The sequence below is a fragment of the Oncorhynchus mykiss genome, chromosome 4 (assembly GCF_057628025.1).
Source record: "Oncorhynchus mykiss isolate SJ-2025 chromosome 4, ASM5762802v1, whole genome shotgun sequence".
In the NCBI taxonomy this organism is placed as follows: Eukaryota; Metazoa; Chordata; class Actinopteri; order Salmoniformes; family Salmonidae; genus Oncorhynchus; species Oncorhynchus mykiss.
In genome coordinates this window covers 30,559,443-30,585,239 of record NC_143025.1, presented here as the reverse complement: position 1 = coordinate 30,585,239, position 25,797 = coordinate 30,559,443, and the positions used below count along the sequence as shown (strand labels likewise).

Sequence of the window (25,797 nt, the reverse complement as noted above, 5' to 3'; positions counted from 1 at the left end):
TGAACAGGCAGTGGCTCACGTAGTTGTCCTTGATGATGTTTTTGTCCTTCCTGTGACATTGGGTGCTGTAGGTGTCCTGGAGGGCAGGTAGTTTGCCCCCAGTGACACGGTGGGAAAACTGCACCACCCTCTGGAGAGCCCTGCGGTTGCGGGCGATGCAGTTGCCATACCAGGCGGTGATATAGCCCGACAGGATGCTCTCATTTGTGTATCTATTAAAATATGTGAGGGTTTTAGGTGCCAAGCCAAATTCCTTTAGCATCCTGAGGTTGAAGAAGCGCTGTTGTGCCTTCTTCACCACAATGTCTATGTGAGTGGACCCTTTCAGATCGTCAGTGATGTGTACGCCGAGGAACTTGAAGCTTTCCATCTTCTCCAATGCGGTCCCGTCGATGTGGATAGGGGCGTGTTTCCTCTGCTGTTTCCTGAAGTCCATGATCAGCTCCTTTGTTTTGTTGACGTTGAGTAAGAGGAGGCGTTGGAGGCGTGCATGGCAATGCAGTCATGGGTGAACGGGAAGTACAGGAGGGGGCAGAGCACGCACCCTTGTGGGGCTCCTGTGTTGAGGATCAGCGAAGTGGAGATGTTGTTTACTACCTTCACCACCTGGGTGCGGCCCGTCAAGAAGTCCAGGACCCAGTTGCACATGGCGGGTTCAGACCCAGGGCCTTGAGCTTAATGATGAGCTTGGAGGGTACTATGGTGTTGAATGCTGAGCTATTGCCAATGAACAGCATTCTTACGTAGGTATTCCTCTTGTCCAGATGGGATAGAACAGTGTGCAGTGCGATGGCGATTGCATCGTCTGTGAATCTATCGGGGCGGTAAGCAAATTGAAGTGGGTCTAGGGTGTAAGGTTGAGGTGATATGGTCCTTGACTAGTCTCTCAAAGCACTTCATGATGACAGAAGTGAGTACTACGGGGCGGTAGTCGTTTAGCTCTGTTACCTTAACTTTCTTGGGAACAGGAACAATGGTGGCCCTCTTGAAGCATGTGGGGACTGCAAACTGGGATAAGGATTGATTGAATATGTCCGTAAACACACCAGCCAGCTGGTCTGCGCATGCTCTGAGGACGCGGCTGGGGATGCCGTCTGGGCCTGCAGCCTTGCGAGGGTTAACACGTTTAAATGTTTTACTCACGTCGGCTGCAGTGAAGGAGAGTCCGCAGGTTTTGGTAGCGGGCAGTGTCAGTGGCACTGTATTGTCCTCAAAGCGAGCAAAGAAGTTATTTAGTCTGTCTGGGAGCAAGACATCCTGGTCCGCGACGGGGCTGGTTGTCTTTTTGTAATCCGTGATAGACTGTAGACCCTGCCACATATCTCTTGTGTCTGAGCCGTTGAATTGCGACTCTACTTTGTCTCTATACTGACGCTTAGCTTGTTTGATTGCCTTGCGGGGGGAATAGCTACACTGTTTGTATTCGGTCATGTTTCCGGTCACCTTGCCCTGGTTAAAGGCAGTGGTTCGCGCTTTCAGTTTCGCGCGAATGCTGCCATCAATCCACGGTTTCTGGTTTGGGAATGTTTTAATAGTTGCTGTGGGTACGACATCGCCGATGCACTTGCTAATGAAATCGCTCACCTAATCAGCGTATTCGTCAATGTTGTTGTTGGATGCAATGCGGAACATATCCCAATCCACGTGATCGAAGCAGTCTTGAAGCGTGGAATCAGATTGGTCGGACCAGCGTTGAGCAGACCTGAGCGCGGGAGCTTCCTGTTTTAGTCTCTGGATAAAGGCTGGGAGCAACAAAATGGAGTCGTGGTCAGCTTTTTCGAAAGGAGGGCAGGGGAGGGCCTTATATGCGTTGCGGAAGTTAGAATAACAATGATCCAGGGTTTTACCAGCCCTGGTTGCACAATCGATATGCTGATAGAATTTAGGGAGTCTTGTTTTCAGATTAGCCTTGTTAAAATCCCCAGCTACAATGAATGCAGCCTCAGGATATGTGGTTTCCAGTTTACATAGAGTCAAATAAAGTTTGTTCAGGGCCATCGATGTGTCTGCTTGGGCGGGAATATATACTGATGTGATTATAATCGAAGAGAATTCTCTAGGTAGATATTGCGGTCGACATTTGACTGTGATTCAGGTGAACAGAAGGACTTGAGTTCCTGTATGTTGTTATGATCACACCACGTCTCGTTAATCATAAGGCATACCCCCCCGCCCCTCTTCTTACCAGAAAGATGCTTGTTTCTGTCGACGCGATGCGTGAAGAAACCAGCTGGCTGTACCGACTCTGATAGCGTGTCTCGAGTGAGCCATGTTTCCGTGAGGCAAAGAACGTTACAGTCTCTGATGTCTCTCTGGAATGCTACCCTTGCTCGGATTTCATCAACCTTGTTGTCAAGAGACTGGACATTGGCGAGTAGTATGCTAGGGAATGGTGCGCGATGTGCCCGTCTCCGGAGACTGACCAGAAGACCGCTTTGTTTGCCCCTTTTACGGCGACGTTGTATTGGGTCGTCGGCTGGGATCCGATCCATTGTCCTGGGTGGTGGGCAAAACACAGGATACACTTCGGGAAAGTCGTATTCCTGGTCGTAATGATGGTGAGTTGACGTTGCTCTTATATTCAGTAGTTCCTCCCGACTGTATGTAATGAAACCTAAGATTACCTGGGGTACCAATGTAAGAAATAACACGTAAAAAAACAAAATACTGCATAGTTTCCTAGGAACGCGAAGCGAGGCAGCCATCTCTGTCGGCGCCGGAAGTTGCAAACGGTTTCTGGTTAGGGTAGGTTTTAATAGTCACAGTGGGTACACATTTTATGAGTGTGTTTGTGTTTTCCTGTCCCATGTCCATATCTGTGACATCAGTTCACTCCTCTCTCTCTCTTCTTCAGTAATGCAGTATGGGAAAGGGAAGTCGTGCTACTACAGGTTTCTCACCAAAGGGCAGCAGTGGATCTGGCTCCAGACTCATTACTACATCACCTACCACCAGTGGAACTCAAGGCCCGAGTTCATTGTCTGCACGCACACTGTCGTCAGGTATAAATCGGCCAATCAATAATAATGATATTCGTATGTATATTTCACAAGAAGTATGTCTGTCATACTATGGATAACCAGTAGTATTGCATTGTGTTAGGATGTTCATAAACCTCTTTCACTGTTGTGTTGCAGCTATGCTGAGGTAAGGGCTGAACAGCGCAGGGAGCTGGGGATTGTTGAGTCACCGCCGCCAGAAATCTTTGCGGTAGATAAGGTGAGACATTTATGAGACTGACATGAAAGCTCGTCTCGCCAACTCCTGAGCATGAGCAATCAGAATTCGGTTTAGGGGATAAAGACGGGGCTGAGTTTTGTTAATGATGAGGGTGTTTTCCACAGGCACATGGAGAAGCCAGCCAAGTAGAAAATAGCCAACCAGGCTCCCCCGGGCTGGGATGGGGGTGTTACAAGCTCTAGTTTGGTGGCCTCTGGTACATTTTAATGCTAGATAGTTGCTGGTTGAAAAAACAATCAGGAAATAAGATTGATAAAAAGAAAAATGTATATATATATACATGTATATATATACATACATACATAGATACATACATACATACAGTCGCGGCCAAAAGTTTTGAGAATGACACAAATATTAATTTTCATAAAGTTTGCTGCCTCAGTGTCTTCAGATATTTTTGTCAGATGTTACTATGGAATACTGAAGTATAATTACAAGCATTTCATAAGTGTCAAATGCTTTTATTGACAATTACATGAAGTTGATGCAAAGAGTCAATATTTGCAGTGTTGACCCTTCTTTTTCAAGACCTCTGCAATCCGCTCTGGCATGCTGTCAATTAACTTCTTGGCCACATCCTGACTGATGGCAGCCCATTCTTGCATAATCAATGCTTGGAGTTTGTCAGAATTTGTGTTTTTTTGTTTGTCCACCCGCCTCTTGAGGATTGACCACAAGTTCTCAATGGGATTAAGGTCTGGGGAGTTTCCTGGCCATGGACCCAAAATATCGATGTTTTGTTCCCCGAGCCACTTAGTTATCACTTTTGCCTTATGGCAAGGTGCTCCATCATGTTGGAAAAGGCATTGTTCATCACCAAACTGTTCCTGGATGGTTGGGAGAAATTGCTCTCGGAGGATGTGTTGGTACCATTCTTTATTCATGGCTGTGTTCATAAGCAAAATTGTGAGTGAGCCCACTCCTTTTTTCCTTATGCCCCAAACAATCAGAAAGGGGATTCATCAGAGAAAATGACTTTACACCAGTCCTCAGCAGTCCAATCCCTTTTGCAGACTATCAGTCTGTCCCTGATGTTTTTCCTAGAAAGAAGTGGTTTCTTAGCTGCCCTTCTTGACACCAGGCCAGCAGATGCACTCACACCTGCCTGCTGCCATTACTGGTGGTGCCCCGATCCCGCAGCTGAATCAACTTTAGGAGACGGTCCTGGCGCATGCTGGACGTTCTTGGGCGCCCTGAAGCCTTCTTCACAACAACTGAACCGCTCTCCTTGAAGTTCTTGATGATCCGATAAATTATTGATTTAGGTGCAATCTTACTTGCAGCAATATCCTTGCCTGTGAAGCCCTTTTTGTGCAAAGCAATGATGACGACACGTGTTTCCTTGCAGGTAACCATGTCTGACAGAGGAAGAACAATGATTCCAAGCACCACCCTCCTTTTGAAGCTTCCAGTCTGTTATTCAAACTTAATCAGCATGACAGAGTGATCTCCAGCCCTGTCCTCGTCAACACTCACACCTGTGTAACGAGAGAATCACTGACATGATGTCAGCTGGTCCTTTTGTGGCAGGGCTGAAATGCAGTGGAAATGTTTTTGGGGGGGATTCAGTGGCAAAGAGGGACTTTGCAATTAATTGCAATTCATCTGATCACTCTTCATAACATTCTGGAGTATATGCAAATTGCCATCATACATACTGAGGCAGCAGACTTTTTTAAAAAATTTATATTTGTGTCATTCTCAAATCTTTTGGCCACGACTGTACCTACATACAGTGGGGCAAAAAAGTATTTAGTCAGCCACCAATTGTGCAAGTTCTCCCACTTAAAACGATGAGAGAGGCCTGTACTTTTCATCATAGGTACACTTCAACTATGACAGACAAAATGAGAAGAAAAAATCCAGAAAATCACATTGCACATTTTTTATGAATTTATTTGCAAATTATGGTGGAAAATAAGTATAAGTTAAAGCTTGGTCGCAAATGTGTCTTCCAAATGGACAATGACCCCAAGCATACTTCCAAAGTTGTGGCAAAATGGCTTAAGGACAACAAAGTCAAGGTATTGGAGTGGCCATCACAAAGACCTGACCTCAATACTATAGAACATTTTTGGGCAGATCTGAAAAAGGAGGCCTACAAATCGGACTCAGTTACGCCAGCTCTGTCAGGAGGAATAGGCCAAAATTCACCCAACTTATTGTGGGAAGCTTGTGGAAGGCTACCTGAAACGTTTGACCCGAGTTAAACAATTTAAAGGCAATGCTGCCAAATAAATTGTTTTATTTTACATATACAAATTGAGTGTATGTAAACTTCTGATCCATTGGCAATGTGATGGAAGAAATAAAAGCTGAAATAAATCATTCTCTCTACTATTATTCTGACATTTCACATTCTTAAATTAAAGTGGTGATCCTAACTGACCTAAGATATGGACTTTTTACTAGGATGAAATGTCAGTAATTGTGAAAAACTGAGTTTAAATGTACTTGGCTAAGGTTTATGTAAACCTCCGACTGCAACTGTACATACGTACACAAGTACATGCATACACACACACGCACACACACAGTACCAGTCAAACGTTTGGACACACCTACTCATTCAAGTTTTTATTTTTTATTTGTTTTACTGTTTTCTACATTGTGGAATAATGGTGAAGATATATATAACACATGGAATCATGTAATAACCAAAAGAGTATTAAACAAATTTAAATATATTTTATTAACTCAACAAAAAAAGAAACGTCCCTTTTTCAGGACCCTGTCTTTCAAAGATAATTTGTAGAAATCCAAGTAACTTTAAGACACTAACTTCTTACAGACGATAGGCAATTAAGGTCACAGTTATGAAAACTGAGGACACTAAAAGAGGCCTTTCTACTGACTCTGGTAAAACACAGAAAGAAAGATGCCCAGGGTCCCTGCTCATCTTCGTGAATGTGCCTTAGGCATGCTGCAAGGAGGCATGAGGACTGCAAATGTGGCCAGGGCAATACATTGCAAAGTCCGTACTGTGAGACGCCTAAGACAGCCCTACAGGGAGACAGGATGGAAAGCTGATCGTCCTCGCAGTGGCAGACCACGTGTAACAACACCTTTACAGGATCGGTACATGCGAACATCACACCTGTGGGACTGGTACAGGATGGCAACAACAACTGCCTGAGTTACACCAGGAATGCACAATCAGTGCTCAGAATGTCCGCAATAGGCTGAGAGAGGCTGGACTGAGAGCTTCTAGGCCTATTGTAAAGGCAGGTCCTCACCAGACATCACTGGCAACAACGTCGCCTATGGGCACAAATCCACAGTCGCTGGACCAGACAGGACTGGCAAAAAGTGCGCTTCACTGACGAGTCGCGGTTTTGTCTCACCAGGGGTGATGGTCGAATTCGCGTTTATCGTCGAAGGAATGAGCGTTACACCGAGGCCTGTACTCTGGAGCGGGACCTATTTGGAGGTTGAGGCTCCATCGTGGTCTGGGGCGGTGTGTCACAGCATCATCGGACTGAGCTTGTTGTCATTGCAGGCAATCTCAACGCTATGCGTTACAGGGAAGACATCCTCCTCCATCATGTGGTACCCTTCCTGCAGGCTCATCCTGACATGACCCTCCAGTGTGACAATGCCACTAGCCATACTGCTCGTTCTTTGTGTGATTTCCTGCAAGACAGGAATGTTACGTGTTCTGCCATGGCCAGCGAAGAGCCCGGATCTCAATCCCATTGATCACATTTGGGACCTGTTGGATTGGAGGGTGAGGGCTAGTGCCATTCCCCCCAGGAATGTCCGGGAACTTGCAGGTGCCTTGGTGGAAGAGTGGGGTAACATCTCACAGCAAGTGCTGGCAAATCTGGTGCAGTCTGAGGAGGAGATGCACTGCAGTACTTAATGCAGCTGGTGGCCACACCAGATACTGACTGTTACTTTTGATTTTTACCCCCCCCTTGTTCAGGGACACGTTATTCCATTTCTGTTAGTCACATTTCTGTGGGACTTGCTCAGTTTATGTCTCAGTTGTTGAATCTCGTTAATGTCATACAAATATTTACACATGTTAAGTTTGCTGAAAATAAACGCAGTTGACAGTGAGAGGACATGTCTTTTTTTGCTGAGTTTACATTTTGAGATTCTTCAAAGTAGCCACACTTTGCCTTGATGACAGCTTTGCACACTCTTGGCATTCTCTGCTGTTGCTGTTGATGATATTGCTGTTTTTGTTGTTAAAATATGGATAGGTCCATGTTCTGCCAAGTTGGCCAAAAATCGAGTGTCCCAAAAATAATTTATACTGGCCCGGACATGGTTTGGTTCTTAAATACATTGGCCTAAAGTTTGCCATGCTTTCTCTCTATATTCAGCTGTTAATTGCCTATATTTGGTTATTATGATATGTATTTAAAAGCTGTGTCATATAATTTAGCAATGCAAGTCATTACTCTATTCTTTAGAATTGCATTGCATTCATTTGTTTCTAAACTATGTCATTTTGAGAAGATTTGAAAATAGGACGCTGTCCCTTTAAGACTCCAAAAGAGAGATCAAAATGGCTACAGTAGGCTAGCAAGATGAATGCTAGTGTCTTTTTGTAGCTTTCTTTTTGCATACTGTCAACACTAGCCAGCATATTGCTAGAATGTTCACTATTGAAGGTGTACTTTTGTAAATCGCTTTCCCTAAAATAAATAAGCTCAGAGTAGATTGTTTGGCACTTCATTTTGCTTTGGACAGCTCAAGTGTGCTGTGTGAAGGCATCAACTCCTACTGCTGGAGAGGTTGTGAACAATGATTTATATATTCACTATATGACTGTTAGGGGGCGCTGTGTTGAATCCACCGTGTCTCCATCTTGGCACTCCCCCACTGTTGTAGCTATGGAAATGCATTTATTAATGTCTACATTCGTTTTTGCCAAATGTATTATTTATTACAGACACCGTAATGCATACTTTTAAAATATTTTATGTGAGCTAAATGTGCAAATGGAAAAACTATATAAAAACATTTTGTTTTCACCTATCGAACTGTGTTAGATCAGTGATTACCTCATGCGAGGAAGGAGGGATGTATTTCCAAAGTCTCCTAACAACGTTTGGGAGTTGTTGTAGTGAGTCTGACTGTTCTCTCTCTGCTCTCTCCATCTCAGGACTCTGGCTCTGAGTCTCAACACCAGCTCAACACCTCCAGCCTGAAGGAGGCCCTGGAACGATTTGACCGCAGCCGCACGCCCTCCACCTCCTCACGCAGCTCCCGCAAGTCCTCGTCCCAAACCGCCGTCTCCAATCCAGCCTGTAAGCACTGACATCACTATGACATCACTACACATGACATCACTACATCCATCTTGTCTATGTTCACATCCTTTCTGAGAGCTACTTTGATCCTAAGAGTAAGTTGTTTGTTTTTTCCTCCTCAGCGCCTAAGCTAAAGACAGACAGGGGTACACCAGGATGCCAGTCCGTCTCTGCTATTGAGATGACATCACAGCGAAGGTCGTCTGTCAGCAGTCAGGTCAGTGTGGGCTTTCTTCCGCTTGCGGTCACCGCATCTTTATTTTTGATAGTAATCTGGTTCATAATGTAGTTCCTGTTTTTGTCTCCAACAGCAATCAATGAGCTCCCAGCACACCCAGAATACAGGGCAGAACATGGCCCCTTCCATTGTTTCACAACAACATCATCAACAGCAGAGGCAGCAGCAACCACAACCCCCACGGCAACAGCAGCAACCACCACCACAACAGCAGCAACCACCACCACAACAGCAGCAACCACCACCACAACAGCAGCAACCACCACCACAACAGCAGCAGCAACCGCCACAAGAGCAGCAACTGCCACAACAGCAGCATCTGCCGATCCTGTCCAGTGTCCAGGTGAGAAATCTCTCGCAGGACTGTAATTTCGCAGTGTCAGTGACAGAAATGTTCAATTATAATGAGCCATCCACAAACATCCCTTATTTTTCATATTTGCTAGCCCATGGTACCGTTCTCCACCCAGCTGGATGCCATGCAGCACCTGAAGGATCAGCTAGAGCAGAGGACCAGGAGGATTGAGGCCAACATCCAGAGGCAGCAGCAAGAGCTCAGGCAGATCCAGGAGGAGCTCCAGAAGGTGCAGGGCCAGGGCCTACAGGTTAGCACTGCCCCCTGCTGTCTGTCTCGGGAACAGCACTATAAGGGCCCCATATATTGACCATGGCCCTCTTATGTAGAGCTGGGAAAGGGTACTTGAACCAAAATGTCTGCTTACATTTGTGTGGATGCATGCATGTGTCATGCCTGTGTTTTTCTATGTAAGAAGAGTCTTACCATGTGGTATTTTCTCTGGTGCAGATGTTCCTCCAACAGGGTGCAGGTGGGCTGAGCCTGAGCTCTGTGCAGCTGGCCCAGGGGACCACCATGCAGCCAGGTGGCGCTCTCAACATGCAGGGTCAGGTGGTGTCTGCAGGCAACCTGCAGGGCAGTACTCAGCAGCAGCACACGGTTCAACGGCAACCTCAGCAGCAGGCCCAGCCTCAACAACAGAACCTGCTACAAGACACCAGCTCTGTCCTCTCACAGTCTTCTGTGAGGTCGACTCACTCTCTGCCGCCCCAGCAGAGTGCCCTGCCGGCCTCCCTCTACAACACCATGATGATCTCTCAACCCAACCAGGCCAATGTGGTCCAGATAGCCAACAGCCTGGCCCAGAACAGCAGCAACAACACTGCTACTGTGGCAACCTTTGCCCAGGACCGCTCGGGACAGATCAGGTACATGATGCCATTAACAGGGTTTATTCTCCTCTCACTCAGCAGCTGATTGTTGCTGAGAACTATAATGATTATCCAAGGGATTTGCATACATTTTTTGTGTGTGGTTCTTATGTTGCTAATTTATTGCCACCCTCTCTCCCTCATCTCTCTCAGGTTCCCAGCTGGCTCTCAGTTGCTGACTAAGCTGGTGACTGGTCCGATGGCGTGTGGAGCGGTCATGGTCCCTACGACCATGTTCATGGGCCAGGTGGTGACAGCGTTCGCTCCTCAGCAGGGCCAGACTCAGACAATCAGCATCGCCCAGCAGCAGCCTCAGCAGCAGGAGCAGCAGACGCAGGCGCAGTCTCAGGCCTTAGCCACACAGCATGGACAGGCCCAGCAACAAACCCAGTTCCTCCAGGTGAGGTGACCAATAGGGAGCACCGTCTGTAGAGGTAGATCAAGTACTTTTCCCTCCCACCCACCTCTCTGTTCTCCCTCTCTAGGGCCCTCGGCTGCTCCATGGAAACCAGTCCACTCAGTTGATCCTGCAGGCGGCGTTCCCACTGCAGCATCAAGGCGCTTTCGCCACCACGCAACTGCAGCAGCAGCAGCAACAACAACAACAGTTACAACAGCAACATCAGCAGCAGCAGCAACAGCTCCAGCAGCAGCAACAACAACAGCAACAGCAACTCCAACAACAGCAGCAACAGGAGCAGCAGCTGGCCTCTCACAGGGCAGGTAGCATGTCAGGTCGCTCCAGCACACAGCCCCAGTAACCTGGCAACAGCCAATTAGACATGTGGACTGAACCAAGACACGGTCTGTGTGTTTGTGTGAAGGGGTGAAGAGGTATAGTGGATGGATGAATCAATAGAACTTGGGAACGATTGGCGCTTCAGAGAGAAAACAATGCTGTGCTGAAAGTGAGCACAGGGTCGCTCTGCCTCACGGCCATGCTCAGAACTCTTACCTCACAGAGACCTCCACTCTGTCCAGGTCCCCTCACCACGGTGGCAGGAAGAGGAAACCCTGGTCCCGCCAGTGTTTGTCCCCTCCTCTGTCCTCGTCTTGTGTGTTCAGTGTGTGCTCCGGTCACCCTCACAGGATTCATTTATGCAGGATGATCCAGTCGACACACTGGAGTCAATCCAGGCTTCAAAGAAGTCCTACGGAACAGACAGCAGACAGATTCCTTGTGTGTATTGTTTTTCCTCCTATTTTTCTTTTCATGTGAAAGTAATTATGGGTCAGAAAATATTTTTAAGAATGTCATGTGGATTGTACTTTTATTGTACAGAACACATGTAAAATAATATGTAAATATATGGACAAAAAAGATAACTAATATTTTATATGATGCATGAAATGAAAAGCGTAGTCTGTTATTTGTAGCTTTGAATATATATATTTTTATCTAGTACTCTATGAAAGAAAGCAAACCTAACACGCTTAATGGCAGATCTTTTCACAGACTTCCTTCTCAGGGAGGGGGGGGGGGGGGGGGTCTGCTTAGCGGACACCACTGATGCTGCTCGTCATGTCACAGTTTGTTTCATCCTCTTCCTCACTTTCAATGTCTTGGTAAAGGAAAAAAAAATGTTTTAAAGTTACAATATCTTTTTAGAATATACATTGTGGTCCAAAGCAACATGTTGAGGACTCTAAATAGACACAATCTTAGTCAAAACAATATTTTAAATAGTTAATAAAGCAAAGACCCAAAGTTGACCAAATAGACTTTAAATGCATCCTATGGAAACCCTATGAGTTCATTCTTTACTCGGCCATAATGACTCATGCCAAAAGCATTTTTTTGTTTATTCAAACCTGTGGCATTATGACTGTTTTAAGGAGTGGTCACATAACACTCATAGTGATGCATGAATAGTACCTCTAGATACAGGCTATACTAGGGCCAAGTCATAATGCTTTACAATACTGTAGTTATTTTAGCCCCGAAGGCTTAATGTGTAGAAAATATAAGTATTCTCATAGAAAAAGTATCTATTCAATGCCGTTTTAAATGGTCAAAAACACTACCTTAAACTAAGAAATGCAATATACGCTTGTGATTTTTCCGCACAATATCACATATTAGCTCTGTTAGAAATTGTATGAATACTGAATTATTTTAGTGTCTGTTCTATGAATGAAATGCATCCCCTTATGTCCATACTTTCTCCTGTCACTTACAACCAACAACTACAGCATGTTTATGACCTTGATCTCCAATTAAGCTTTTTCTGGGTCAGAACAAACAAATGATTGATATTTGTCCTCTTTAGAGGAGAAATATGATGAAGGTGGATCTCATCAAATAGGTGTTAGGACAGAATGCCACCAGCGATTGTTGCGATCCGAGTTCATCTTCATGTGTTCGTGAAGTAAGCTTGTATGTTTGTCTGAAGCCAGTGACGTAGGTATTACACTGTGGGGGGATGCGGTCTTAATCAAGACATTAAACTGCTAATCTGACCTACTGGGGTCATTCATTAAAGTAAACGTATAGCACTTATTGAAACTCTGGCTACTGACGACTCTAACATTAAGAACCCCCTACAGACAGTACTCTTTACTTCTTCTCAGTTGTTCGATTGCGAGAAGACAAACTACACTACTGGAAATGTTTCCTAAGGCTAGGCCCAGTCCAGACAAGAACAGAGAAAATGCTGAGGCTATTTGATCCTAGAACGCAAATTACCTCAGAAACAAGTGAAACTGGTGTTTGTTGGACCTGCCAAAAGAATGGATTGAAACAATTATCATACGGTTAACAGATGTTGTCTGTTTGAAGTTTTTCTTCTCCTGCTGCTCTGCTCCTCCTGTCAGGCAGTACATATCACCATGTAACTGTGTTGTAAGGCTATAAGGTGATGGTTATATTGTCGTGCCATGGCAAATTTAAAACGACTGTTGTTGAGTGGGGTCCTATGGACTGGTTGTACTATATGTTGCCATATTAACTTCCATAGTGGATTTCCAGGTTTCTATGGTGAATGTTGTCAAGTGAGGTTCTTGGGGATTGAGCCTCTGGTTTTCCCAGTTGCTCGTTTGTTGTCAGGGGCTTCTGCAGAATGGCACTTTAGTAGTAGTCGTTATGAATCTTCACTTACAGTAGAATGGTCAGGGAGCAGGTCAGCTAATTTAATCTCTATAAAAAATGTATTATATACTGAACAAAAATATAAACGCAACATTTCGGGAACGGTGTCCCTTCCACGGGACGGTTGAGCTAACGTAGGCTAATGTGATTAGCATGAGGTTGTAAGTAACAAGAATATTTCCCAGGACATAGACATATCTGATATTGGCTGAAATCTTAAATTCTTCTTAATCTAACTGCACTGTCCAATTTACAGTAGCTATTACAGTGAAAAAATACCATGCTATTGTTTGAGGTGAGTGCACAATTTTGAACATGAAAAGTTATAAATAAACAAATTAGGCACATTTGGGCAGTCTTGATACAAACTTTTTAACAGAAATACAATGGATTCATTGGATCAGTCTAAAACTTTGCACATAGACTGATGCCATCTAGTGGCCAAAATCTAAATTGCACCTGGGCTGGAATAATACATGATGGCCTTTCTCTTGCATTTCAAAGATGATGCTACAAAAAAAATACAAAATAACTTCTTTTTTTTCTTTGTATTATCTTTTACCAGATCTATTGTGTTATTCTACTACATTCCTTTGACATTTTCATAAACTTCAAAGTGTTTCCTTTCAAATGGTACCAAGAATATGCATATCCTTGCTTCAGGGCCTGAGCTACAGGCAGTTAGATTTGGATATGTCATTTTTGGCGAAAATTGAAAAAAGGGGGCTAATCCTTAGTGTTGGTCCCATGTTTCATGAGCTGAAATAAAATATCCCATAAATGTTCTATACGCACAAAAGCTTCTCTCTCAAATGTTGTGCACAAAGTTGTTTACATCCCTGTTAGTGAGCATTTGTTCTTAGCCAAGATAGTCCATCCACGTGACAGGTGACACAACAAGAAGCTGATTAAATAGCATGATCATTACACAGTTACAATAAAAGGCCACTCTAAAATATGCAGTTTTTTCACACAACACAATGCCACAGATGTCTCAAGTTTTGAGGGAGTGTGCAATTGGCATGCTGACTGCAGGAATGTTCACCAGAGCTGTTTCCAGAGAATTGAATGTTAATTTCTCTACCATAAGCCGCCTCCAATGTTGTTTTTTTGAATTTGGCAGTACGACCAACCGGCCTCAGATCACGCCAGCCCAGGACCTCCACATGCGACTTCTTCATCTGCGGGATCATCTGAGACCAGCCACCCGGACAGCTGATGAAACTGTGGGTTTGTACAACCGAAGAAATTCTGCACAAACTGTCAGAAACCTTTTCAGGGAAGCTCATCTGCACGCTCGTCATCCTTACCAGGGTCTTGACCTGACTGCAGTTCGGCATCGTAACTGACTTCAGTGAGCAAATGCTTACTTTCGATGGCTACTGGGACGCTGGGGAAACGTCATGTGGGCGAGCGGTTTGCTGACGTCAATGTTGTGAACAGTGCCCATGGTGGCGGTGGGGTTATGGTTATGGGCAAGCATAAGCTATGGACAATGAACACGATTGCATTTTATCGATGGTAATTGAAATGCACAGAGATATCGTGACGAGATCCTGTGGCCCATTGACGTGCCATTCATCCGCCGCCATAATCTCATGTTTCAGCATGATAATATACAGCCCCGTGTCGCAAGGATCTGTACACAATTCCTGGAAGCTGAAGATATCTCAGTTCTTCCATGGCCTACATACTCACCAGACATGTCACCCACTGAGCATTTTTGGGAGGCCCTGGATCGACGTGTACGACATGTTCCAGTTTCCACCAATATCCAGCAACTTCACACAGCCTTTGAAGAGAGAAATGGGACAATATTCCACAGGCCACAATCAACAGCCTGATCAACTCTACGTGAAGGAGTTGCGTGGTGGTGAATGAGGCAAATGGTGGTCACACCAGATACTGACTGGTTTTCTGATCCACACCCCTCCCTTTTTTTAAGGTATCTGTGACCAACAGATGCATATCTGTATTCCCAGTCATGTGAAATCCATAGATTAGGGCCTAATGAATTTATTTCAATTGAATGATTTCCTTGAATGAACTGTAACTCAATAAAATCTGTGAAATTGTTGCATGTTGCATTTATATTTTTGTTCAGTGTAGAATAATTAATATTCTTGATCGTTTGCTATCTTTTAGTTGAGAAGGATTGTGTGAAACCTGCATTAAGTTTCACTTTTTTTATTGGTGGAAGTTGACAAATAACATATTTTCTATCAAACCTCTGGTATCACAGCATAACATTGTAGAACGTCTGGGCCTTCTAGGGGTCATTTCCTGCTCTGGTCTCTCACAAGGCTGGCTGGTCTATTCCATGTTCATGTTGCAGTACCTCATGGCAAAACTGTCCCAAGCCCTTCTGTTCACATGTACAATAAGTCACACAAAGCCTGCTAGTCTCTGCTTATTAAAATTCACGCTATGTGTGAATGGTGGTCCCTGTTGCTAGGCTATTGGTGGTGCATTGCCCTGTACAGTACAACAAGGCTGGTACTTCTTATAACCTCAAAGTTATTGTATTGCCAGTAATGCATATTGACACAGATTATTCAACAAGTTGTATAGAAACGGTATATGTGGCTCTTAATAGTTGGTTGGTCACTGATTTTATTCTGTTTTTTTATTAACACAAATTAAAGTTGCTCCATCTAGTGATAAACCTTTTCAGCTACCATCAGTGGGTCAGGCAGTGCAATACTTGAATGAATGTAATTTAATATCGAACACCAACATAGCTGTGTAAAAACTGGTATGCATAAAGAAATTAATAACCAAGTGTTTTAACAGAACACACACCTCAGATTTTAAGATTATTTTTCTATGGCCAAGCTAGACCTCAAAAGATAGCTATAGTAGATATTGTCATACACTGTAATATACTGCTATCATGGTGTAGAAAGGGAAAGCAAAATAGTAAATAAATCTATCTAATGATTTACCTCAAATGAGAAAGGAATTAAACAAACTGTGACATGCGTAAAAACTATTGATCTAATTTCCCCAAAACAGGATCGGCTACTTTGAGTTCCTCGATAAGGACTCATGAGCTCATGGTTATGCAAAGGTGTATTGAAATGTTGAAAGGAATCCTTATTCAATAACATATACTGTGTCTCCCCCCCCCCTCCATGTAATTGGTTTCAATTGCCAAATAAATCTTATGAATTCTCTCAATGTGATTTGAGGGGAATGCTATATTAATATATTGGATCATCTCTAGGATGACCACATATTGATGTTCCTTTTTCACATGTTTACCAGAAGTTTCAAAGTAGGAATCTCCTATGTTGTATCTCAAAAGGCATATATACAAGGTAATTCAACCCAGACTATATGCTAGATGTGGGGTGTGGGAAAGATGTTTTTAATGCCCAATGTAGAGGGTGGTGAATCATGTTTAATGTTCTGTAGTTCTGATGTACACGCTAGAAGTTCTGAATGTTTATCAGTGTTCTATCATTTAATCTTTGTATGTGTGGCGTTCTTTGCAGTACACTTGTTTGGCTCATGAAATTAATCTGTTCAGTACAATTTCCAAAAAACACCTGGAAGTGGAAAATGGTTTATCTTGGCACAATTGAGTCATAACCTGTGTTCCACTTTCTACATCAGTTCTTGACCCATAATTACATTTAACCATAGATTTAGAACAAGTAGAATGGACAGTTTGTAGTTAAATGCATTCTCAGCATTTTATTCAAGCAATGAATTCCACAACCTCTGTCTAGTTCTGTGACATCAGTTGAACTCAAAGTTCGAACACATCGATCGTTGAGGGTGCTCAGAAATCAGTGGAATGGACCAATATGATATTGATATATTTGTTTGGGAGTTTCATCCCTTGGACCCCGGAGTAGACTTAAAGGAAAAATGCATTTTAATGTCCGTTCTACCCCTTCTATTTCAATGGTGCTAACCATGCTCTGCAGCATAGGTAAATCAGGTTGTGTGATAACCCTGAGACATTCTGAAGGCATTTTGCATTTTAATGGTGCTGTAATATCACTAAGGAGTTTGCTGCTATAAATTAATTTCTAGAGCCAGATCATTCCTACATAAACTAAACATAATGGAACCTTTTAAAGCAAGCAGTGCTGCTTGCGCCCCTTATTACATTTTAAAATGAATAAAATGTTTTTAATTGAGAAATCCCTCGTTTCGGACATTCACTCATGATGGACAAACCAGAAGGCAGGCGTTAATTGCTTCTCGCAAATTTTCGGCAATCACTCATATCCAGGATAACTTAATCATTGCATAAAATGTAGGGGCTAGACAATAATTTATAAGGTAAGAAACCAGTCTTGGCATGACAGGTTTTATTGAGTATTTACATTAAGCAGGCTTTAACAATGAAGTGAATATCTCAAACAGCGTACATGTACACGCTTGGTCGGTCATCACAGGGTACAACTTGTCAAATATTGACAATGTAGTGACATTTCCCTGTGCACTTTTTAAAAAAGTATAGTGTCTACAGTACTTCAGCTAAAAAAATAAAAGTTAACAATACCAATCTCTGCTCAAAAGTTGTAAATAAATACCATAACCAACCACTTTCAGGAAAGGTGTAGTAGACAATGGCTCAGGTCTCAAAACATGGCAGTGAAGCTATGAAGTATTTTGTTCCATGATTTCTTCATCAGTAGGCCTCACACAACCTCTTCATAAACCGTTGTAGTAATTTGAGTGGTAGATAAGACAGACTGGCCCTCCATGGGATTTCCCTGAAGTCAGCGTTCAACAACACTGAGCTCATGCTGAAGAGGGGAGGAGAGATTCCATGCACTCAGTCAATGAATGAGCTGCTCTTGAATCATAATATAATAACCAGAGGATGGGGAACGAATTAATAAAACAGACCCAAGATCAGTACCGACAGGCCTGCGGGAGACGTAAGTCTTGTCCTGTGTGTAAGCCACAGGATTCAGACCGGTGAGGGATCACAGACTCAGTAAGACAAGAGGGCAACATTCACACAGACACACTCACCCATTAGAGTCCCATTATAGAATATTCTCCATATCTCACCCACACCATGAGTACAGTACAACTGTCGTACACACAGAGTCAAGAGTACAGCCTCTCCAAATACACATAGTTGAGCTTTACAGGTATGTACTCCAATCAGATTCCAGCATCTGGCTTGACGACGAGGGCAGAGAATGCAAAGGCCAGGAACATTATCCCACCAATGATTGTAACTGAGGAGGAGAAAACAGAGGTCCATAACACAATTCCAATGACTACTAGCTACATTCATTACAGTATAGGCCAGGGCTCTCCAACCCTGTTCCTTGAGAGCTACCCTTCTGTAGGATCTCGCTCCAACCCCAGTTGTAACTTCTGATTAATCGAATCAACCTGCTAATTATTAGAGTCAGATGCGTTCGATTAGGTTTGAAGCAAAAACCTACAGGACGGTAGCTCTCCAGGAACAGGGTTGGAGAGCCCTGGTGTAGGCTATGACCACAACCAGGAACACTTTTTTTAAATTCAATATAGGAAAAATATATCACCAGTTCTGACAGAGATCTTCTGTGCAATCATCCTTCCTCCAACCACAGCCAGTCCTGTGCACAGACAGTGTCCCAGAGTACCACCCACTGCCACTCCAAAAGGATCCTGAGACAGAGCATTTGTTTATGATACGTTTAAGCCTCACAGAACCAACAAGTATCACAGTGCAGTAGAAATAAATGCACAACAATAATTCCCTAACAATATAATTCCCTTTGAGTAAATTACACGTACACAGCAACCCTATATCCTGATCTTAATCATGAACTCGGACTTTAGATCCACAATGAATGCTTTGCAGCCACATCTCAGCATTTTAGCTTGAGATCAGTGTAACATTTGCCAGCGTGTGCCATTTTTACTAGGCAAGCAGACTCAGACTTCATAGTGGGTCTGTCAGGACTCACCTCCCGGGCAGCCAAGATGATGGTGGTCAGCTGAGAGCGGTCTCCCCACTCTGCAAGGAAGGTGAGGGTGAAGGCCTGGATGAACACAGGCGAGATGAAGCTGTGCCATCTCCCCTGAGGATGGCTTGACCCTGAGCCCAACTCCACATCTGAAGCCCCATTCACCAGCTTAGACCGCTGGAGCTATAGGAAATATGAATACAAACCAAACAATGAAACCCTAGACCAAGAGTTACAGCAGGGTAATATGAAACTTCCTAACATGCAAATGTAGGTGTGGGCAGTGTGTTTTACAGACCTCCTCATCCTTCTTTTTAATCTCAGCCTGCACCTCCTCCAGCTCCTCCTGACCTTCGTCTGGACTCATTTTCAGCCCCTCTCTCAGCATGCGAACACCAAAGATGGCAAACAGAGCTGTGGACACATAGTATGTGTAGATCCTGGGGATGATGGTGGTGGCATAGCCAAACATCACTGAGAAAACATAAGAGGGACTTAGTAGGATAAAGGACGTACTGTACAGAACCAAATACTCAGGGGGACATTCAGACACACCCAGGATGGATCCACACCTCCACTAATTGGGATACATGAACAAAATCCCAACAATCCATCCACTAACCTGAAAGGCAGGTCATAATGCCAAGCGCTAGCATTGCCCCTAACAGCACAGTGAGGCGGTTGTAGCGCATAGCCATGATGGCAGCGATGAAGAAAGTCTTGTCTCCCAGCTCAGAGACAATGATGACAGAGATGGCAGCAACAAAGGCATGGATGAAGCCCAGGTCACCAGATTTGCTGGAATCATTTTCACTGACCTCTGGGCCAATAGCATGAGCAGTTGGTGTTTTCTGTTGAAGGGGGAAACAAATATCAGTTCAGTTCCACAACAGGTTAGCCATGGAAACCATGTTTTAATTTGTCTTTTTGTACACATACAGTATTAGTCAAAAGTTCTTTATTTTTTACAATTTTCTACATTGTAGAATAATAGTGAAGACATCAAAACCATGAAATAACACACATGGAATCATGTAGTAACCAAAAAACGAATCTAAATATATCTTCAAAGTAGCCACCCTTTGCCTTGAAAGCTTTGCACAATTTGGCACTCTCTCAACCAGCTTCACCTGGAATTATTTTCCAACAGTCTTGAAGGAGTTCCCACATATGCTGAGAATTTGTTGGCTGATATCCCTTCACTCTGCGGTCCAATTCATCCCAAAACATCTCAATTGAGTTGAGGTCAGGTGATTGTGGAAGCCAGGTCATCTGATGCAGCACTCGAACACTCTCCTTCTTGGTCAAATAGCCCTTACGCAGCCTGGAGGTGTGTTGGGTCATTGTCCTGTTGAAAAACAAATGATAGTCCCACTAAGCGCAAACCAGCTGGGATGGCGTATCGCTGCAGTGGTAGCCATGCTGGGTAAGTGTGCCTTGAATTCTAAATAAATCACAGACAATGTCACCAGCAAAGCACCATCACACCACCTCCTCCATATTCACGGTGGGAACCACACATGCAGAGATAATCCGTTCACCTACTCTGCGTCTCAAAGACACGGCGGTTGGAACCAAAAATCTCAAACTTGGACTCCTCAAACCAAACTAATGTCCAGTGTTTCTCTCTTCTTCTTATTGGTGTCATTTAGTAGTGGTGTGGTTGCAGAAATTCAACCATGAGGGCCTGATTCACGCAGTCTCCTCTGAACAATTGATGTTGAGATGCGTCTGTTACTTGAACTCTGAAGCATTTATTTGGGCTGCAATTTCTGAGGCTGGTAACAAACTTATCCTCTGCAGCAGAGGAAACTCTGGGTCTTCCTTTCCTGTGGTGGTCCTCATGAGAGCCTTTGCACTTGATGGGTTTGTATCAAGTCAGTTAAGAACAAATACTTATTTACAATGACAGCCTAGTGGGTTAACTGCCCTGTTCAGGGTCAGAATGACAGATTTTTACCTTGGGGATTTGATCTTTCAACCTTCCGGTTACTGGCCCAACGCTCTAACCACTAGGCTACCTGCCGCCCCAACCTGCCGCACTTGAAGAAAACGTTCAAAGTTCTTACATTTTTCCAGATTGACTAACCTTCATGTCTTAAAGTAATGATGTACTGTCGTTTCTCTTTGCTTATTTGAGCTGTTCTTGCCATAATATGGACTTGATCTTTTACCAAATAGGGCTATCTTCTGTATACCACACTGAACTTGTCACAACAACTGATTGGCTCAAATGCATTACGGAAAGACATTTCACAAATTCACTATTAACAAGGCACAACTGTTAATTGAAATGCATCATGACTACCTCATGAAGCTGGTTGAGAGAATACCAAGCTGTCATCAATGCAAAGGGTGGCTACTTTGAAGAACCTAAAATATTTGTATTTGTTTAACACTTTTTTGGTTACTAGAAAATTCCATGTGTTATTTTATAGTTAATGTCTTTACTATTCTTCTACAATGTAGAAAATAGTAAAAAATAAACTAAAACCCTGGAATGAGTAGGTGTGTCAAAACGTTTGACTGATACTGTATATTGGAAAGTGTACAGCCTGTCTCATTGAAGGAGGTAGTCAAAGTCACGTAGACTGGGGGTATAATACAACTTGGTAGTTATTAGAGTTCAACTTCCAGACTAGGGCTAGTGACGACCAGGACAATAACTCGGCTAACCATGTTTTCCACCTATGGCATGTCCCCAAAGCATGAACCAAGAAAGAGGTCAAAGTAACCGAGTGAAATAGATACTGGTGGTGACTTCACACATCATCTTGCTCTGGCTATGCGAACGTAACGACGCTCGCTAGTTAGCATTATTAGCTATGTGGAATGTTTTCGAGTTGCTAGTTAAGATAGCTAGCTAACTAGTTAACTACCTCTTGTTGCGGTTGTTCTTGGACTGGTTTGTGTTCCTCCTGCATCCCAGAAACTCCAGCTGACAACACCGCGACAACCAGGGGCAGCAGGACACGCATCATACTTATGTTAGCCCTTCCATTCCTTCTGCCGGCCAGTAGATACATTTTAACAAAGGGAAGCAAGCAGATTGTGTTAAAAATGCTGACAATAAAGGCAGTTTACATAAGCGTATGGGTTAAATGATAAAAATCACTGCCCCTGACTGCGTAAATTACTCGATATAATTAGCTAGACGTACACTACATAGCTAGTTGGTGTTGGTAGAAAAGCTTGCCAATAGAAGAACCATTGAGGATATAACCATTTCTGCTTTGGATAGAACTCATACGGGATTTTTTAAATTGTGAACATGCTACCTGAAAGACAGTAAACCACTAATGTGATTGGATCGCTAAAAGGAGGACGCGTATGTAATCTGCTAATTTAACTTCTGTGCAGTACTGTCATTGGCTACTTCAACTGCCAATTTGTAGATGTCATGGAAAATGTCAAGTTAGAGAGACTTGCAAATGCCAACCAATAGTGGGAGGGAAGAAAATGCAGCAAGAGCAAGAGGCTCTATGAAACTATACTACATAGTAGCTACACTTTAATGTAGAGTAATACAGGTGGTCAAATAAAAGCAATTCAAATACTGTGATCATTTAAAAAATGCTGGAAGACTTTTCTAAATATTGATGTCATTACTGCAATTTTAAATTGGGGCCAATCTCAGGATATGGACACCGAAATGGACACCAATGCCATTCATTATCTAGTGGAGCTGCTGCTGCTGTCAGTCACAGCATAAACTGGGCTAGGGCCTGGCGTAAACCCTGCACCTTAATTAAATCACCTTAAGTACGGAAGCCAAGGCACTCCCTTATCAGTCCTTGCCAATGTACACAAACGATTTCTGCTGCTAACAGTGTCCTTATCAATCTTGTCCTGTTAATTTGTTTAATCTTTAAATGTATTCTATTAAAAAAATAGATATTCAATGCAATCATTTCAACAAACAATGTCTTTAGATTTATTTTTCTGGAAAATTAAGTTGTACAAAATAAATCACATTATTCATATCAGGCTTCAGTTACAATAAATAAGGGAGGAATGCTTTGCGATGCTGTGGGTAAGACTGAAACTTGCTTGTGTAAAACTCATGACAGAGCTGGGCAGCCAACGCCTGGTTGAAGAGCACATAGAGGACAACGAGCCACCAGGTGAGAGCGTGACTTCCAGACACAATCCCCAGAGACACATAGATCAGCAGCTCAGCCAAGTAATGAGGACAAGAGACCAGCTCAAACCAGCCTCCACTGGGAACCCTGTGGGCTAGAGTCTCCACTGTCCCTGAAAAAAAGGAGAACAAAACACAAGACAAAATTTATACAAATTATACAAAACATATTCATGAGGGGAAGCTAAAAAGATGTTAACCAAATGAGTCCCACTGTATCACTGGCACATTTTGGACTTCTAACCCCTTTTAAACAGTGTGTTTGAGCTAGAGACTACTGGGTTTTACCATTGGATTCATCTATTTCTTCTGCATCCGTAGTCCGTAATTAACCGGGGCTGAGATAGAGCAGTGTTTGTGGATTCCAAAGGGGCCCGGGGCCTTTATACAAAAACATATACAGAGTCCGAATGGTTTGAGCTACAAAACTATTAAAAGCTTTCCATGAAAAGTCGAGACTCTCACAAACACGCACATGTTTTGCCCTATGATGCTCACAAGCCACACAAGAGTCGTTAGAATGTATGATGTTCTTCTACAAAGATCATAGGAAATCCCAGGACATAGTGTCTATACTGTAATAAGCTCACATAGTTGCTGTCAGAAACACCACACAGTTGTCACTGACAATTTGGATATTAAATTTCCCAGTGAACAAACCATTTCTGTACTTACAGCGTTCATTAAAAAGAAAAATCAGGTTTTTGCTTTGGGTGACCTTGTTTTTTTATTGACATTTGTCAATACAACTCGTGAATGCAAATGATTGTGTCAAAGTGTTTTGTGTGCTACTTGTAGCCCTCGTTGTCCTGAAAAGAAAATGGTAAAACACTTAATTGTGAGGATAAATATAAGGCATGGACAAAAAAAAGCAGATTTTTGCTGGGGTCTCGGGACTGATAGGGTTAATGTGATCAAACATTTACCTGCAGAGTGTCCTCTCAGAGTCATTTTGAGCTAATAATTGAGACATCTGATCTGCATGACCTCACCTGATCCTCCAGTGCGCAGTCTGGCCAGCAAGACCAGGGAGCGGTGCTGCAGCAGAGAGGCCCAGGAGAAGAGTACAGCTCCAGCCACATAGTACCACCTCAGCTGGGAGAGCAATGGGAAAGCAGGGCTCCCTACCAAAACAAAACCATCAGTCTGGCATCAACAGCATAACAAATATCACAATTACATATAATACACTGAGATATATATATATATATATATATATATATATACTTTTCTGAGATATTTTATTTCAGCTCATGAAACATGGGACCAACACTTTACATGTTGCGTTTATATTTTTGTTCTTTAAAGATCATCAAGCAGTATGTGAATTGTGAAGCAATACAATACAAAGCTCACCTCCTTCAATTATCAAAGAATCCGAGCACAGCACTGTCAGCCCCAGTAAAATGTAGTAGGCCAAGCCAAATATATACTGAACAATGTGAATGACCCCATCAGAGAACACGCTGACCAAGTGGCACTCCAGTAGTCGTCTAAGAGAATGAACCCATAACAGGACCTGCACCAGCACAGCTGACACCTGTGGAACTAAAGTAAACACGAGTCAGTGTTCTACAGGCACATACAACCTAATATGATGAGTTGGTCTTACCAGGTGCCAACACAGCAAATGAAAACAAATGAGGTAACCATAAAATATCCCAAATCTGGAAAAGTTACCTTGCCTGACTGCCACTGGTCCACCAGTAGTCAGGAATCCCAATATGTCAGTCAACCATGATGGGAATTTCTGGCCCCATACAATCATGTTAAGTGACAGGACAATAAGAAAACCATTCCAGCCAACAGATATTGCATAGAAGTGCCAGAACCATCTACAAAGAAGAGGTTTAATTCAAATCAGTGGCCTACAGTCAGTCAAGTGTCATCATCATCAATCGGGGCTCTAGTCTTGCAAAACCATTCGAAATCTGGACTTCCGATCAGCTGTTACATTACGTTGTGCTGATAAACGTCCACAAATAAAGTAAATATATGGAAGTGGGTAATTTAAAATATAGTTGAAATATGTTTTCCCATTTCCTCAAAAGGGCCGAGCATTACCTTTTTGGGATATCAAAAACACGCAGCCAGTGGTCTCGTTTCAGTGGTCCCTTGGTTTTACCGTATCGGATTAGATCCTGGAATAATATATACAGTTTTGAATGCTCACATCCAGTCGGCAGGTAACGTGAAAGTCTGTGGACACAAAAAGCTAAGAGAAAGCATAAAGCCAAGGATAACCACAGGAAATCAATAACACAAAATCCTAAAAGTGTTAGCATTGTTCGGTCAGGCACTCAAAAACTTCCGTCTGGAAACACCAATGGAGCATTCAAGTTCCGATGCACAACTGCTGCAAAGGGACTTGTCTCGATAACTCGACCCGTAACCCGAAACTTGACAACGTTGCCTAGGGTCGGGGTTTGAAGACTACACAGGGACAGTCGTGTATTAGTTAGTTCATCAGATAAATAACCACCATACTGTATGATACATTACGGATGTAACTGATCCAATCAATAGATGATTAAAAAAACACAACGAATCATTAATGTGCTGTTGATGTTACAGGTGTAAACAGCAGGTGGCAGCAAGAGTTTGGCCAGAAGACCTCTGAAAATGTATTTTTTTTACGGTCTCTGCCTCTGACAGCCTCTGAC

At 43.2% G+C, this 25,797-nt stretch overlaps 3 protein-coding genes across 5 annotated transcripts in view; 1 reads left to right on the top strand and 2 right to left on the bottom strand.

Moving 5' to 3' along the window:
- Positions 1-17,215, top strand: part of LOC110521676 (circadian locomoter output cycles protein kaput) — a 69,338-nt gene extending 52,123 nt beyond the window's left edge. For both annotated transcript variants that reach the window (XM_021599417.3, XM_090231837.1), the window contains 9 exons: positions 2,855-3,002; positions 3,138-3,219; positions 8,360-8,504; positions 8,630-8,724; positions 8,819-9,088; positions 9,192-9,350; positions 9,551-9,969; positions 10,126-10,372; positions 10,458-17,215. In XM_021599417.3, coding sequence (XP_021455092.2) covers positions 2,855-3,002; positions 3,138-3,219; positions 8,360-8,504; positions 8,630-8,724; positions 8,819-9,088; positions 9,192-9,350; positions 9,551-9,969; positions 10,126-10,372; positions 10,458-10,733 — 1,841 coding nt within the window. In that variant the 3' untranslated portion in view covers positions 10,734-17,215. The remainder of the gene's footprint in view (positions 1-2,854; positions 3,003-3,137; positions 3,220-8,359; positions 8,505-8,629; positions 8,725-8,818; positions 9,089-9,191; positions 9,351-9,550; positions 9,970-10,125; positions 10,373-10,457) is intronic.
- Positions 17,216-17,370: 155 nt separating this feature from the next.
- On the bottom strand, positions 17,371-22,260 carry tmem165 (transmembrane protein 165). 2 transcript variants are annotated; one of them, XM_021599415.3, is made up of 7 exons: positions 22,154-22,260; positions 21,873-21,996; positions 19,616-19,844; positions 19,292-19,467; positions 18,994-19,176; positions 18,586-18,691; positions 17,371-18,270 (listed from the first exon to the last, which is right to left on the bottom strand). In XM_021599415.3, the coding sequence occupies exons 2-7, from the start codon at positions 21,972-21,974 to the stop codon at positions 18,194-18,196; spliced, it is 873 nt and encodes a 290-aa protein (XP_021455090.3). In that variant the 5' UTR covers positions 21,975-21,996; positions 22,154-22,260; the 3' UTR covers positions 17,371-18,193. The 2 variants fall into 2 exon arrangements, with proteins under 2 accessions (XP_021455090.3, XP_021455089.3); XM_021599414.3 differs by having other exon boundaries at positions 21,873-22,159.
- Positions 22,261-22,903: 643 nt separating this feature from the next.
- srd5a3 (steroid 5 alpha-reductase 3) lies at positions 22,904-25,674 on the bottom strand. Its single transcript, XM_021599413.3, has 5 exons — positions 25,199-25,674; positions 24,815-24,969; positions 24,491-24,682; positions 24,127-24,258; positions 22,904-23,247 (listed from the first exon to the last, which is right to left on the bottom strand). The coding sequence occupies exons 1-5, from the start codon at positions 25,417-25,419 to the stop codon at positions 22,988-22,990; spliced, it is 960 nt and encodes a 319-aa protein (XP_021455088.1). The 5' UTR covers positions 25,420-25,674; the 3' UTR covers positions 22,904-22,987.
- Between the last annotated feature and the right edge of the window lie 123 nt (positions 25,675-25,797).